This window comes from Pelodiscus sinensis, chromosome 2 (genome assembly GCF_049634645.1).
Source record: "Pelodiscus sinensis isolate JC-2024 chromosome 2, ASM4963464v1, whole genome shotgun sequence".
NCBI classification, from domain to species: Eukaryota; Metazoa; Chordata; order Testudines; family Trionychidae; genus Pelodiscus; species Pelodiscus sinensis.
This window is the reverse complement of record NC_134712.1, coordinates 150,722,176-150,739,154: the sequence shown is the minus strand read 5'-3', so window position 1 is coordinate 150,739,154 and position 16,979 is coordinate 150,722,176. Positions and strand designations below refer to the sequence as shown.

Here is a 16,979-nt window from a genome sequence, read left to right as displayed (position 1 = left end):
ATCGTGACGGCAGCTGCTTATTTTCAATTTGGGTAAATTATCACCCCTCCTGCCCCCGATTGAATGTATAGTTTGGCATTTTTGTGAACAAACTACCAGTGACGGAAAAGGAGAAACTGTTTCTTTCTTAGAGGAATGGGGGTCAAAATCACACAACACCATCAAAGCACAATAGGATGAGGCCAGGAAGGAGGGAAACTGAGATTCCTTTTGTGGAGTCTTCCTCATATGATACCCTTAAGGAGGACACAGGTTACCCCTCATCCTGCAGAACTAGAGACTGCATTAACTTCTTGGCAGATTTACAGCTGGCAGGTGGGGCTACTTGTCCCTAACCACTGCTCCCTCCCATGTAATCTGCCTAGGGTCTGTGGCTTGGGTGATGGTACTAAGGAAACAGCTGTGACCACCCTGCTAGTGGGAATGGGGAGCTTCCCTCAATATCTAGATCCTCACAGAAGAATTCACCCTCCTCATCACTTCACTAAAGTATTTCTTTTATTGGCTAAACTGTGTCATATGTACGTTAGCATTAGTGACCACTAATAAGGAAGTTATCAGAAATTAAATAGAAGGAATATTGTGTGGGGTGGGATTATTTTAGAATAACTTTTTTTGAAGTATGCAGTAGGGAGGTGAAGGACTAGTCGATATGCTTATCGGATAGTCGATAGGCTAGTCAACTAGTCGCTCCCTCCCCCCCTCCCCCGCTGCTTTTATCAGAAAGAGGCAGCAAGGTTGGGGAAGAAGAGGGGGTGCTTCCAAGTGGCAGCACTGCGTGAAGCCTGGCGCCAGACCCTGGGCTCCATGTGGCACTGCCACTTTGAAATGCTGCGTGCAGCCCAGGAACAGCTGGGCATCCCTAGCTGGCCTGGGCTGCATGCAGTGTTTCAAAGCAGCAGCACCATATGGAGCCCCCCACTGACCTCAGGCTCCATGCGGGGCTGCTGCTTTGAAACGCTGCGTGGAGCTTGATGTCGGCTTTGAAATGCTGCAGGGAGCATGGAGCCAGCGAGTCTCCTGCTGGCTCCATGCTCCCCACAGCGCTTTTGCCTTTGAAGTGTAGCAATAGCCCTCGGGCAGAAGTGCCCTTATTGTCTAATCAAATAGTTGGTGCAGATTGCATTGACTATTCGATTAGCCAAATAATCAAAATTTTACATCCCTAGTATGCAGAGCCTACCTTATCTGTTAGTACATTTTGTATAAATTACCCTAATTACAGCTGCAACAGTCCTTAAATCTTTCTTTGCATTCTGCCTGCATGTTATGACCCTGCCAGCTTTATGCTGTATTAGTTAGTCCCAGATGTTGGCGGATTCTGCAGCAGGTGCATTTTTGCCTGAGGTAACATTCCATCTCGATATTTCATACCTATACTATTCATTTACTTTTAGTAAGGGGAAGAGGAATGTGCATTCCTTCACCTACATAAACTTATTGTAGGGTTTTAAAAAGTTATTTGCTGTTCCTATGGTATTAGTTAGAATGTTTAAGGCAGTTGGGCATATATGAAGATCAGTGGTGATTCCAAATGGCAAGAGTCATTTGTCATTAGAGATCTATAGGCAAAGAAAGAGATTGTACAGCATGAAATATTCCATTCCTGGCAAGCAGACAGGGTGTTTCAAGCAGGGTGTTTTGGACCTTGCTCTCCAAATATTCTGAACTTAACTGCAAACAATGAAAGGTGTATAGTGTACACCAGGGGTGGGCAATAATTTTTGATGGGGAGCTACTCCAAAATTTTGGAAAGTGGTCAAGGGCCATGCTCTTCCATGATATTAATGGAAGAGATGCGGGGTCTGGGATGGAGGTTGGGTGCAGAAGGGAGCTTGGGGTAAGGGTCTGGGGTGCAGGAGGGAGACTGGAGTCTGGGGGGGAGCTGGGATGAAGCAGGCAGTTATGACCTAGGGCAGGGGACTGGAGTGCAGGTGTTTGGGATGTGACCTAGGATAGGAGAGGATTGTGATCTGGAGCAGGAGATTGGGGTGCCAGATCTGGGAGTGAGTGTGGGTATAAGAGGAGGACCAGAGGGTTTGGGTGTGTTGAGTGGAGTAGGAGGGGGGCAGGAAAGGGCTAGGGTTCCAGAAGCAGGCTATCACAGAAGGTTTTCCTTCTTATTTTTTTCCCCAATATCTGATTAGATTATTCTCAAACTTCCTGCAACTTGGACAAAATCAGAACTAGTTTGATTTCAAATGCAAAAAATATACAGGTAGTTGGTGCTACTGCAAAGCTTGAAAAATCCAAACCCTTCCCCTTGGCTGCTGTTTTTATCCTTGTGGCTTATCTTAAGCTTGCTCCTAATGGCAAAGTTATCTGCTTGTCTGTGTGTGACCTATTGCTGCCCTTTTTTCTATACCCAAGAGATCTGCCTTCTCCTGAAACTTTTATCAGTTCTATTAATGTGATTAGGCTGCACCGTGGGATGTAACAGTAAACTGGTAGTTTATTCTAGTGTGAAGAGGCACAATAGTGATATCACCTTATCTTAAGACACAGCTTAAATTGTGTTATGATTGTTATGCAGATCTTTTATAACCCTGTCTAATTGCATAGGACTCAGTGATGGAATAGTTGCTGATGCAGAATTTGACCCCATTATTTTATATTTATAGCTAAATGCTGTTGTCCAAGATAAAGATATTTTTCCTCAGACATTTTGCTTTCTTTTTTCCTTACAGGCTAAATACACTGGTCTTATTTTCTACCACGAAGGCTGGCCACTGTGCATCCATGAAAAAGTGGTGGTACAGTTAGCTTCTCTTCATAGAGTCCGTCTGAAACCAGGGGATTTCTACTTACAAATTCTTCCAGCTGGGAAACAGTCAGCAAAACTAGTTTTGAAGTGTCTCTCCCGACATGGACAAGGAACAGAAGAAGTTATTGTACCTGAAACCATGTATGGATGTGTTTTTACAGCAGAATTTTTGGAAAATGTAAATTGTGAAAGGGAGAGCATTCCCTTGCAAAGTTGCTTACTTACCACTGGAACAGCAGTCTATAGAACTCCTTGGAAGAACATAGTGAATCCTATTTTTGTCCCAACAGCTGAAACAATCCTGCATAATTATTCCAGTAGCCCTCTCCTTGCCCAGTTAATCAGCAGTAATACTGATGTGAAAACAATGACACAGACCATGGAGAGCAATAGTTCACATGACAGTTCCACTTCCAATGATACTGGCTCTACAGTCATAGAAGCAACACTTACCGATAATCATGGAAACCAAGGGAGTGAAGTGTATATTCCAGTTCATGCTGCAGAAAGTAGGGCTGAATTAGAATTACCTGGGACCCCAGCTGAGGAGAGCAAAGGAGAGCACATAAATCTCAGTACGCTGACTGAGGAGTGCCCCAGCATGATGGAGAGTGTTTTACCACAGGCTGCTGCGCCTGAAATGACACCTGAGGTATTTAGAGGTGGAGCATTATCTCCTATAATGGAGAAAAAGAACAGTATCAAAAGTATAACTTTCAGCACGGATTTGAGCAGTCCTTGTCCAAGAAGACGACAACTCAGGGATTCTTCATATTTTGAGACAAGACGCTTGTTTAGAAAGTCATACATAGAAGCTTTGCAAAACCCAATGAATCTTGGTTCCAGCTCAGAGGAGTCAATTGCAGAAGAAGAAACTTCAGACCAGATAGTGGACTCACATGATACGAATGAGGACTTGAGAATCTCTGAGAGCAAATCTTGTGAGAAATATATTCATAAGGAAGATCTTCTTGGAGATAGACTTGCACCAAAGGAGGAAACAAGAGAGGTCAGAAGGCCTGAAGATTGTTCCCAGGCCTCAGAAAAACTGCTTGCACCTCATGAAACTTTCGCGGGAGCAGATTGCAGGGCTGGACCGAGAAGGTCTCATTCTTTAGATAGGTCACATAAGGGTTTTCATGGTAAGCATCATGGTCCAAGGTTGTTCCCAGATAGCTCAGCAAGTGCAAACCCTAAAAAGCACTTACATGGGCATGCTTTAAGACTAGGGAAGTTAGACTTTAATGGTCATTTATTCAGTACAGTGAAAAGCAACAAATGCAACAAGGAGGGTGAAGGTAAAAACCAAAATCAAACATGAATTTTTATTTTTTAATAAATCTTTAGCTTGCCTTCTTTAACATATATAAACTTTGTACAGAAAATTACTTTTTTCTGCTTTCTAAGCTCAGTTTTAAAGAACAAATAGTAGTAACATTAGTGTTTTTGTTATTTCACATCTATTTTATTACTGTTTTTAATACTTTAAGTAAATTTGTTTTATTTCCATTGCTTTAAGGTATGCTTTTCAGAATGCTTTGTATATTCTGCTTTTAAAAAACTGATCAAACACTTATGAAATTCAGCTATCAATTAATCCCATGTAGTGCCTTTGGAGTCAATTGGAATTTTACAGATGCTACCAAAAGCATAAATGCTGGACATATTGGCTACGTCTAGACTGGCCCCTTCTCCGGAAGAGGCATGCAAAGCAGGCAAGTCAGAATAGGGAAATCCGCGGGGGATTTAAATAAACATGGCCGCCGCTTTTTTTCCGGCTTGGGGAAAAGCCGGAAAAGAGCATCTAGACTGGCGCGATCCTCTGGAATAAAGCCCTTTTCCGGAGGATCTCTTATTGCAAGTAGGAATAAGAGATCCTCCGGAAAAGGGCTTTATTCCGGAGGATCGCGCCAGTCTAGACGCTCTTTTCCGGCTTTTCCCCAAGCCGGAAAAAAAGCGGCGGCCATGTTTATTTAAATCCCCTGCGGATTTCCCTATTCTGACTTGCCTGCTTTGCATGCCTCTTCCGGAGAAGGGGCCAGTCTAGACGTAGCCATAGTGAAGATTTGGAATCGCTCCTCTATACTTTGTATTTAACACATTATAAACAACATGAATTGTGTCTCTGTGGTTTTCATCAGTACAAAAAATCACAACTATTTCTTTAAATGCAAATTGTCAGTGGATAAGTAAGTGTTAAATAGCTGTGAGATGCAGTCCTGTGAGCACCATGAATACTACTTTTCTAATGAAACAGTCATTATCCCAACATAACCTATGCCCTCCCAAACTAAGTTATCTGAGTCTGTTTTTCAAATAACGGAAAGTGTGTGGTTGGTTATAACAAATGTAGTACTGAATTACAAATGGTATAGAACATATCTTTAATGGTTGCTGAAAGACTTTTACAAAATTGCGTCAACTTGGCATTTAAACAACAGAGAAACTTTCAAATTGTGTTTCCTTTTTCCTCCCTCATCTCTAGTTTATCTTTGTTCTTATATTTCAGGCAATGTGTACTTATCATAATATTAACTGTACCTTCAAACATGTCAAGACACAATATAAAAATGTCAGTGGGCCAGAACATGCCATAATCTTTTAAGTAAAATTTCGTATTGACTTCAGTGTAGAGTTCAACTTTAAAAAAAATGTCATGTTATGGTCAACTGATTTTAAGATTGGCAACAGAGGTGACCGAGGTTTCAGATTCAGCTTCTGGGAGTTAGAGTTTATTTTCCCCCTCATTTAGAGTTCAGAGGTTATGCTTCCAGGTGCAAGGGAAATTCAGAAGTTATAATTTATTTTATTTTTTTAAGAACTGAACAGGTAATTTCTAAGACAAGAATCTTCTTTAAATATATTTTCCTTGCTCAGTATCATGACATGTCATTGGGAGCTTGTAGTGTATAACTTTTATTAACATATTGAGTTCTGCACCAGTTTTGGAGAGGTTAATCTGGCTAGAGATTCTTCCCTTTCCCTCTCCTGCCCTCCCCCTCTCATTCCAATTTGTGTGGTGACAAATCTCCAGTGATTTCAAGCTTCCCAACAGGGCATTTGCTATGGATGTGTGCCAGATTCTGTTAATCTACTGATGTTATTTAATTCTGTAATGCCATGATTTAGTACTTAGCTCATGGCATTAAAGAATTAAACATCAGTAGATAATGCAAGGATACTGTCTTAACAAGATAATGCAGAATGTTGTCTTGAAAACTTGGAGCATGGGGACTGAAACTGGGGACATCCTGCTATAATGTTTTGATAGTCTTTAAATGATAAGGCCTATTGGGTTTCACTAGTCTTTCAGTGAACAATTTAATGTAATTAATATCTAAGAGTAAACTGACAAAATCTGGAGTCATGGTGACCTATATTAATGGTATCCTAGCAAGGGTTAGTGATTTACACCAGGCTATAGAGTTATGATCTGTTTAAAAAACAACAAAAAAGCTGACAATGATACTCAAAAGCCAATTCCTGGCCTAACTTAAGTAGCATGCCAGCCTCTGATGACAACATAAACTGGCTCTGCATCAAGTCACTTAATCCTCTGAGTGTAAGAGCCTACTTTAGATGGAAGACTACACAGCTACATGACAGGTAGGGATGGGGAACTCATGCTTAAGGACTGTAGCAAAACTTGTGTAGCTCCAGCATCATAGGGAGAGGATGAAGTCTCTTCCATCTCACCTTCCAGTTGGTTTGGGAGATTTTCTGTTACTCTCTGCCTCAGTTGCTAGTGGGGCAGGAGAGTGAATCTTTGGCCTTGTTTTCATTCTCTGACTGAACAGATCTGTTCTCATGAAGCATCTACTCTGTCTGTCAGCTGGAATACTCTGTTTCCTCAGGATAACAGAGCAGGGCTGCCTCCTCTTGCATTTTTTTCCCTAGCCTATTTTTCCAATTTGAATACATGGCAACTGGCGTAGTGAAATATCACCCTTTTTGCCTTTCTCCGAGTTTGCATCGGCCCCCTTGGCTGGAGAACCCACATGGGGCAGCAGAGATTCTGAAGACGTGTTTTGGGGGGGGGCGAGAGGAGGAAGAGGAGGAGGAGAGAGGGAGAGAGAGAGAACTTTCTCAGCAAAGTGGTTTTTGGGGGAGGAGACCAGCATCTGCAGATAAAGTACTTTCAACCAGTTACCTCCCAGAAAGCATTGAAATTATGCCATTATAAACTATTCTAACCACAGAGCTATGTTCCAAGCCTTGCTTTCAGATTAGTGGCTCCTCTGAAAACACAGGGCCTGATCCTGCAAGGTGCTGTGCATTTTCACTGACATCGCTGAAAGCCTTTATTTACTTTCGTACTTTTCAGTACAATGCACTCTTAGCGTTAATATCCCTGCCAAGTCCTGCAGAGATAGTGCAGCCATCTGCCTGTCCCAATGTCTGAAAACATTTCCAAATAAACCAGGTGTTGGAAATCAGCGTGGCTATGTTAATGTTAAAGAGGTCTATGATGATTTATACCAGCTGAGCAGCTGGCCCACTCATATAGTTGTACTGATTGCCTAAAGCTCCTTTTTTTTTTTTTAGTTACAATAAAAAGTACTTGTCACAGTGTAACGGGATCAGGATTCACTGCCGTGCTGCCTCCTGCTGGTCACTCTGGGAATTAACTCAGTCCTCAGCAGGATGCCCTCTTCTGGCCAGCGTCTTGCTTGTCACTGCTCTGTGCTTTCGCCGCACTTTAGCTCTGGGCCCGTATTGCTCTCCAGACCATGGTGTCTTCTTCAGGGACACTGCCTTCCAGCTGTGCCCAACACTCTGATCTCTCACTTCATTCTAGAGCTATCAGCAGCCGTCAATCTCCCCTCTGCTACCATGGCCAACTGCAGCCAAAGTCTAGCCCCTCACTTCCGGGGCAAGCTGCAGTCTGTCAAGGCCACGCTCCAGTGGTGACTAGATGCAGTGCAAGGGGGAAGCGGGAGGACCCAGTATCCACTACTCTGGTAGCAGACCCTCTGGTAGCAGCCTTGTCCTGCCCTCCTTTACTCTACTCCCCTCTACTGCCCCTTGCTTCCTGTGCCATTTCCCTGTGACCCCTTGCACTTACTTGGTCCTTGTATCAAGGCCACAGCCTGGGAGGTATCAGCTCCCCTCTCTAGCTCCCCTTAGGCTGCCCAGCACTGCTCTATCCAAGGTGCTTCTCCTTTGCTGGGAGCCATTACTGCACCCTCCTTGGTCAGGACCCAACCACCCTCTGCTCTGCTGACTAGCTCTTTATAACAGGGCTGCTCCAGCAAGCTACCCTCTGATTGACTTCTTACACACCTCTCGCTGATTGGCTGGGCCTCTCCACAGGGTCCCTCCCGCTTGCTTTAACCCCTTCCGGCCAGGGTAGGACAGCCGCCCCCACTACATATAGTGATCATTTTCAAGCTCACAGGAAGTAAATTGGTAAAATCAAAGGACAACATCCCAGTCTCCAAAGTCGTAGGCCCATAGCCACGACACAGCACTTCCTTGTCTTCACAGTTGAGTAGGTGCCTTGCCACAGCTTTAGTTTGGCATTGAATCAACTACACTGCCATTTGTTGCTTTATTGTGCCAAGAATGTGATTCCATAATTAACTCAATGTTGCTCATTTTGCAGCACTAGCATAAAGTACTGGGGGGGGGGGGGGGGGGGATTTCTATAATGATATAGTAATGTAAAGTGTCATGGGAGGATGTCTAGTACAGTATATTTTTATAGCTTTTAATTCCTATTTTTTTCTCTCTTGTTGCTGATAAGACTTTCAGATGTTTGAAAGTAGCCATTTTCCAGCCGAATTTTCCTTTGCTAGTGAGAAAACTCTGATTTCTCCCTGTTTCTTGTGGTTGTACTTTTGAGTGCTACACTGTGAGATGCTCACATCTCTGAAATGTGAGATGTCGGCCAATGAACTATGAACTTTCTCTCTGTTGCCATTAAACATTGTAAAATAGAAAGAGGCATGGTAGGCCTCTTTCTATTTTAGGTAGGCGACCAGATTTGCTTACTGGGGGAATCCTTGGTGACCTTAAACACAAAAAGGAAACTTATAAGAAGTAGAAACTTGGACAGATGACTAGGGAGGAGTATAAATATATTGGTCAAGAATGCAGGGGAGTAATCAGAAGGCGAAAGCACAATTGGAATTGCAGCTAGCAAGATATGTGAAGGGTAACAAGAAAGGTTTCTACAGGCATGTTAACAATAAGAGGGTGATCAGAGAGGGTGTGGAGCCCTTACTGGATGAGGGAGGTAACTTAGTGACAGACGATGTGGGAAAAGCTGAAGTACTACTCAATGCTTTTTTTTTTGCCTCTGTCTTCACAGACAAGGTCAGCTCCCCCACTACTGCACTAAGCAATGCAGTGTGGGAAGGAGGTGGGCAGCCCTTGATGGAGAAAGAACAGGTTAAGAACTATTTAGAAAACCTAGACATACACAAATCCCTGGGTCCGGATTTAATGCATCCGAGGGTACTGAGGGAGTTGGCAGATGTCATTGAAGAGCCTTTGGCCATTATCCTTGAAAACTCGTGGAGATCGGGAGAGATCCCGGTTGATTGGAAAAAGGCAAATGTAATGCCCATCTTCAAAAAAGGGAAGAAGGATAAACCAAGGAACTACAGACCAGTCAGCCTTACCTAAGTCCCTGGAAAAATCACGGAGGGAGATCCTCAAGGAATCCATTTTGAAGCACTTGGAAGAGGGGAATGTGATCAGGAATAGTCAACATGGATTCATCAAGGGCAAGTCATGCCTGACCAAGCTGATTAGCTTCTATGATGAGGTAACTGGCTCTGTGGATGTGGAGAAGTCAGTGGATGTGATATACCTTGACTTTAGCAAAGCTTTTGATATGGTCTCCCACAATATTCTTGCCAGCAAGTTAAGGAAATATGGATTGGATAAATGGACTGTAAGGTGAATAGAAACCTGGCTAGACCGTCGGACCCAACAGGTAGTGATTGAGGCTCGATGTCTGGTTGGCGGTTGGTTTCAAGTGGAGTGGCCCAAGGATTGGTTCTAGTGCCGGTTTTATTTAACATCTTCATTAATGACCTGGATGAGGGGATGGATTGCACCCTCAGCAAGTTTGCAGAGTAGCAGGAGTGCGGTGGAAACATTACTATGTGATCATGTAATTAGGTTGTATCATGCAGGTCAGACAGGCAACCTTCATTCTGGAATTTCTTAACTTCTGGATGCTTAACTTCATAACTTCTCATTTATTTTAAAGTAATCTTTAGATTGTGTCAGTTCTATTCTGTTTGAGCCTATATATGCATGCTAGGAAACTGTCTAAAGAGCAATTTTCAGATACACAGAAATGAAATTTTTTTTAACGAATTGTCTTTCATTTGGCCAGATTTTCCTCAGCACTCAACAGTAATAGACTCAAGAGACAGTTTCCAGGGTGATGAGTGTAACACAATTACAAATGCATTGCCTGGGTTATTCCACTGTGAGAGTGAGCTGCTGTCTACAAATCCTGGAGAACTTTGCCACAGGTTACCAAACCAATTACTTGAAATCAACCAGGAATTACTGCAATCTGGAGCCCTTTCTCTATGTGGTATGTAATTACAGATAACAGTGTGCCTGATGATAAATGAAGAATAAACACATGCCCAGTATATAAACACAGACCTCTTAAAGATTTCTCAAGATAAATTGATTGCCATAGAAAAAGTTATTTTTAGAAGATATTAGGGTCAGCTGGTGTAAATTGCCAACTCCATTCAATGGAGCCAAGCCAAGTGACACCAGCTAGAGCTCTTTCCCATCAAAATCACCAGTAGAGATTTAAATACATAACAATAATCTTCTATAAGAAATCTTACTATCACAATCAGCAGAATAAGATAAATGCAAGGGGATGAAAAATCACTGTGATTCTCACATATAAGAGTTTCTGCTTTGTTGTTTTTTTTTCTGACACACCTACTTGTAAATCACATATTCTGAGTCCTGCTTTCTCAAAAGGTTTTCTTTGTGTGTTTTTCTTGCTTAGGAAGCAGAGACCGGGGAGGCAGAGCGGTGGTGCAAGTCTGCACAAGAAATACCATCTGGTCAAGTGAACATTCCACAAACACAGAGCTTGCTCGCCTTCTGATGTATTTCTATAGCATTCCCAGGTATGAAGAGAGCTGGCTGGACGTTTTCAGGTGACACAAATGTTACAATCACAGAGGGCTTATTATGGAACAGTAACAGCCCGTTCTTAATTAAGACCCCAGTCCTGCAATTTATAGTGCCCCAGTGGACTGCTGTACTCATGCAAAGCCCCACTGAAGTTGTGCAGGTCTCTGCAAGCACCACAGATCTGTGCACTGCACATTGCAGCGTAAGGGCTTAAATCTGCACCCAGCTTCTTTTATAAACTCTTGTTTTTAGCTACTCAAAGATTCTGACTTGGAAAATTGGTTTGGATGAAAATTGCCAGCTTTACTTGGCCCTGCTGCGGCTAATGTTTTTGTTGCCACTAAATACATGTCATTATTGACATATGGTTTGTCTGACATACTGTGGTCCTCCTGGCTCAAAAATAGCCTTTTATTATCCTACTAGGAGGCGGTTCCCCCTGCCTTTGGGGATAAGAAAGCCCAGCTCTCCCACCATGCCAGTCCCAGCCTCTCAGCACCCCTCCACCTCCCCATACACACCCTGGACTCTCGGCCCCAAATCCCTCTCCCCAGGCTCTCGCTCCCCCACTCCTGGCTGCAGCCAGTCTTGGCCTCCTCTTAGCCCCCCATTGCCCTCCCCCCCACTCGGCCCCACCAGTTCACCCCCCAGCCACAGCCTAGCCTGGCTTCTCAGTCCCCCTCTATCCACCGGAGGAAGGCCGGGGTTGACCCAGGGGATGGTGGGGGTGGTAGTAATAGCTCCTTGCTACATTGGGGACCCAGCGAGGAACTGCCACATCTGGCTGCTCACACTAGGTGCACTGGGGCTGCCATGTGCCTGGAGCTCCAGCCTGCCCTGGCAAGATTGGTGCTCCAGCGCCAGCTTCCTTTGGGGGAGTGGAGAGAGGAGAAAACCCTGAGGTTCTAGGCCAGAGGCGGCTTGCAAAGAAACATGCGCAGCGCTGTGGGGATGGGAGGGGACCCAGCCCTCTCCACAGCAGCACATGCACTTCTCTGCAAGCGGCCTCTGGCACACAGCCTCAGGGTTTTCGCCATTCCCCCACAGCAAGACAGTGCTGGCATGCTAGACTTGCTGGGGGAGAGCAGGGTTCCAGGCTGGAGCTCCAGGCACACTGCAGCCTCACTGCACCTGGCCTGTGCAGCCGGAGGCAGCAGTTCCCCACTGGGTCCCGGAGCGCTGGGGGCCTTCAGTGCAGCGAGGAGCCACTGCTGCCGTCTCCTGGCCCTCCTTCAGGGGAACCAGAGGCCAGTGGGGAGCCCAAGGCACCCCCTAAGGCAGGGGGAGGAGAACCCTGAGCCATGTCCGCCTCTTTCCCTTCTGGGGATTCTGTTGAGGCTGGGGCAGGCGGGGCGACATAGTGATGTGATGACATCACTGTTGCCCTGCAGGAAAAACTTTCTTTAATATATAGAGAGATAAAATATCTATGTAGTTAAATATCCTTAAAAATCTTTGCAGAAATTTGCATTTTAAAAGAATATGTTATATCTACAAAAAATTCTGAACTATTAGGGTGCATAATTGTGATGGTTACTGTGTTTGAACAGTTTGCCATCTGGTGGCTGGTTGCAAATTAGGCATATCAGACTCATTCTTTTGTAGTGCACTATGATACTTAGGCTGAAAAAAACCCAATAGTATGACATTGCTGCTCATTCAGCTCAGTGCTAAAGGCATGTGTATTTGGACCTAAAGGACTAGAGATCTAGTCCATGCTAGTGTGGTTAGTCTTGTAAGGATGTTGGTAACAATGGTTTTTGTTAATCCAAAGTACGCTGTTCTTTTATTCACCAAAATACAGAGATGATGATATTTTTGAGTTGAAGGTCCTTAAAAATTATCCTAATATGAATCTAATCAGTAGGAGTTTACTAGTTAAAGTTGTAGCCAGGTTTCCATTCAAGTTCCTATATTCAGTCACTTTATGATTTTTCACAGAAGAAATCACTGGGATTTTAATTTCAGAGAACGTAGGAATTTTTTAAGATTGAAGGGGATTTGTCAAGCCATTAACAAATTGTGGAGGCTTAAAAGTACTCTTTTTTAAATGTTTACACAAAATATCTGGCTCTTTGAAGCTTGATTGTAAAACTTCAGACTTAAAAGACTTATTTACAAAATCTTGTGCTGTTTCATGTAGCAGTGCATGCTTTAGAACAGCCACATGGCCGATGGGAGCCATATGTGGCATCCTCCACATAACAGGACAGGGAACCTGAGGAGCTGATGGCATTTCAAAGCTTCCCATGTATAAGAACCCCATAAATTGTGCAGGGGAACTAGGAATCCTGATGCGCTCTCTCTCTGTGTGTGTGTTGAATGATTTAGACGAAGATGGACATGTGATCTGCATCTGAATCAATGGAAAGGGGAAAAGAAAGGCTGAACAGGTGCATTGGTCATCTGTGCCATTGAAAAGGAGGTTATGAAGATAGGTTGTCATCACTTGATCATTGTGGGTAGATAGAAAACAGCAAGGGTAAAAGGCAAAATATTGGGGTCTGTAGGTAATAACAAGCAGATGAACTGGGTATGGTGTGTGATTGGTTCTTTTATCTGTGTGTGTGAAGTTGGTATTTTGTGAGATTTCACCATTTATGTGAAATGCGTAGAGTGTAAGGGTATATGAATTTTAAAGTTTCTTGTGAATAGGTTGAGGTTGGGTGCTGATTCTATAGCGGTGTTAAAGTTGTTTGCCAAATATGCAGTGTGATATTTTATGTTTACACTTATTTTTAAGATATTTTATGCACTGTGAATGCATCTGAGTATCTGTTACTTCTTTTCAACATTTCCTTATGTTAAAGTTAACAATTTTTTTTCTGTTAATACTTGTTAGATTTGGACATTTTGATAAGCTTCAAGTATAACAAAACTTGTCAGTGAAACATACATTTTGTTAGAATAAACTGCAAATTGTGTCTGTTGTTGAAATTTAGTTAATTTCTTCTGTATCATATAAATTTAAGAATGCCATTCTTACTGTTGGGAATGGCAGAGCCTCAAAATGTCAGTCAGCCCAGTTTTGATAAACATTGAAAGGATGATCTAACCAATGTTTGCCTTTATTAATGAAAAGCTACCTTTTATTCAGTAAGGCCCTGCTTCAGTAAAGCACATAAGTGCATGCATAATTTTAAGTATGTTAAGTCAGGTATCAGTGACTTCAAGATACAAATGTGCATTAGTGCTGTCCTGAACAGGAATGCTTTCCTGAATCTCATCTTTACAGATAAAATTTCTGTGTATCTATATCTATATCTATAGGTCATGGCAGTGAAAAATGTATTAGAACTGGAATTTATAGGTTGATCTCCTGCCTGGAGTAAATTTACAGGATGATAGCCCCATTCCTGGAAATTAAGAGTTAAAAATTTGGTAATACTGTTGAACTTTCTTTACACTTACCTATGTTCAATACTCATACCATTTCTTTTTGTCTTCTCTGTTGGTTGTTTTTTATAAATGGGAAAAGGTCTCCTAATTTCTGTCCTCAATTTTGTCTCTATAGATGATGTAGATAGAGTGATTTGATTTGTGTATGTAAAACTGTACATACAGCTTATAGTGATCAGGGTGAGAGGTTGCTTTGCAAGTTTGACCCTTTATGTGTAACTCGCATAACATTTATTTTGTGAAAAGAAGGCACAAATTCTGTACAGGTTGAACCTCCCAAATCTGAGACTCTCTGGTCGCCAACATCCATGGTCCAGCAGGGCCACAGATGTTGCTGGACAAAAAGTCCCAGAGGTGGGAGCAGGAGCCAGTTGAGATAACGCAGGGATGGGTAGCCCGAGCTGAGCCATGTGGTGGCCTGGGGAGCTCCCGCCCCAGCCAAGGAACCCCTGGCAGCAGTGGCCAGGGAATCCTGGCCCCAGCTGCAGTGGGGCTTCTGGTGGCAGACGGACGGCAGGGGACTCCTCTCCAGCCCCCTCACAGCAGCAGGGCCAGCAGTGACTGTGCAGCCCCAGCTGGGTGCCCCAGCATACCCCTGATGGCAGCAGGTCCGGATTGGGCAGCCTGACCGTGGAACCCACAGCTGAAGCAGGGCTGGCAGGGGCAGGTAGCCCTGACTGGGGAAACCTAGGGACTTCCCCGTGGCAGCAAGGCCAGCTGTTGCAGCAGTGCAGTGTGGCCCGGAGGTCTCAGCCCTGTCTCTTCTGGGAGCGTGGTGCCAGTCCCCACTTACCCTTCCCAGAGACCCACCAAGGCTGTCGGCTCACCTGTTCCCAGTACTGAGAAGCCAGAGTTTTGATGTAAATTCAGTCATCTTTATGCCTTTGAGTATGAACAACTTCACCAGTTATGGGGAAATGTAGAAATCAGAACAGGAGGAAAACTGGACAGATTGCTGTTACGACGTGAGGATTTTACAAAAAACCTTAAATATACAAGGCTGCTGCTTTCCACAATGGGGAATAGCCTCTGGAATGTAGAAGCAGAACTTACTGAACTATCTCTTTCACTTTTCCTATGTGCAGAATTACAAAACATATTGTGTAGTTTTCACTACACTGAAGCAGTACAGTACACGATAAACACATTTGTAGTATTTCCTCATATTTGTATTAATTGAGAAATCATGTTGGCTCAGATCATTTGCTCCCATGGAAAGGCCCATAAAAAGAGGGATTGCTGGAGAGTGTGTGTGTGTGTGTGTGTGTGTGTGTGTGTGTGTGTGTGTGTGTGTCTATCAAGCCTGCCCGATCCCAGGAGATTCCAGCTGAACTCACTAACACCACACGTTATTCAAATGTATGAAGTTACTTGTGTGTAAATGTTTGAGCGTTGGGAGGCTTAGTTCTATCATAATCAGTATATGTGGTTTTTTTTTAAAAAAATCACTACAAATCCAAAGATTTGAAGGATTTTTTTGAGCTTTTTAAAGGGTTCAAATGGTTCTGGTTTTTTGTATTGTTTTTTCAGTTTATTTTCTATCATTTTTAATTAAATTTTCACTGACAAAATAATCACAATGTGTGTGCCACAAACCTGGTTTTAGCAAATGAAAAATTAGATGGTTTTTAATTTTAAAAAAAATTGACCAAAAGTAATAAAATTAAAATAGTTAAATCAAGTTTTTCATGAAATTTTATATTTGAAAAAACATCATTTGCAATTTAAAAATGTATTACAATTATTTCAGCCAGCTCTTATAATTCTGACATAATATTTTAATATGGGAAAACATGAAATTATATATATATACATTTATAAGTAATGGACCAAATGTTAAGTCCACTTTCTGCACACTTGCACGCATATGTAGGATAAAGGATAGAAATGTAAATAATGCTGTAGCTTATGGAGAATTTTGTGTACAATTTATTTGCTCAACAGAAACAGAAGATGATTTGATAACAGGCTAAAAGGAAAACTGGCAACATTTTTATAAGCTTGTATTTCTCATTCTGTACCTTCACACATATTAATAAACAGAGTAAAGCTGCTTTTTAAAATACTATATACAGGCAGTCCCCGAGTTACGCGGATCCGACTTATGTCGGATCCGCAGTTACGAATGGGGATTTCTCACCCCGGAGGACTGGAGCGGCGGGACGCCTGGTCCTGCCGCCCACCTCCTCCTCGGCGAGAAAAGCTGCTCCCCGTCTCCCTGGTCTGCTGGGGGATCCAGCAGACCAGGGAGACGGGGAGGACCCAGGGCCGGACCCGTGGCCGCTTCCAGATCAGCTGGAAGCGCTGCGGGTCCCGCCGGGTCCTCAGCGGCTTTGCTCAGTGTCTCCCTGGTCCGCAGACCAGGGAGACGCTGAGCAAAGCGGCGGAGCACCCGGGGCCGGACCCGCGGCCGCTTCCAGATCAGCTGGAAGCGCCGCGGGTCCGGCCGGGTCCTCCCCGTCTCCCTGGTCTGCTGGATCCCCTCAGCGTCTCCCTGGTCCGGGAGATGCTGAGCAAAGCCGCCGAGGACCCGGCCGGACCCGTGGTGCTTCCAGCTGATCTGGAAGCGGCCGCGGGTCCGGCCCCGGGTGCTCCGCCGCTTTGCTCAGCGTCTCCCTGGTCTGCTGGGGGGGGATGCAGCTAGTGCCCCCCCAGCAGACCAGGGAGACGTGGAGCAAAGCCAGGGGCC

The 16,979-nt window shown here is 43.8% G+C and overlaps 1 protein-coding gene across 3 annotated transcripts in view; it reads left to right on the top strand.

Moving 5' to 3' along the window:
- The window catches only part of PLEKHG4B (pleckstrin homology and RhoGEF domain containing G4B), a 190,968-nt gene that overhangs the window by 116,894 nt on the left and 57,095 nt on the right, over positions 1-16,979 (top strand). For all 3 annotated transcript variants that reach the window (XM_006114213.4, XM_006114212.4, XM_075921637.1), the window contains exons 5-7: positions 2,688-3,906; positions 10,116-10,322; positions 10,761-10,884. In XM_006114213.4, coding sequence (XP_006114275.2) covers positions 2,688-3,906; positions 10,116-10,322; positions 10,761-10,884 — 1,550 coding nt within the window. The remainder of the gene's footprint in view (positions 1-2,687; positions 3,907-10,115; positions 10,323-10,760; positions 10,885-16,979) is intronic.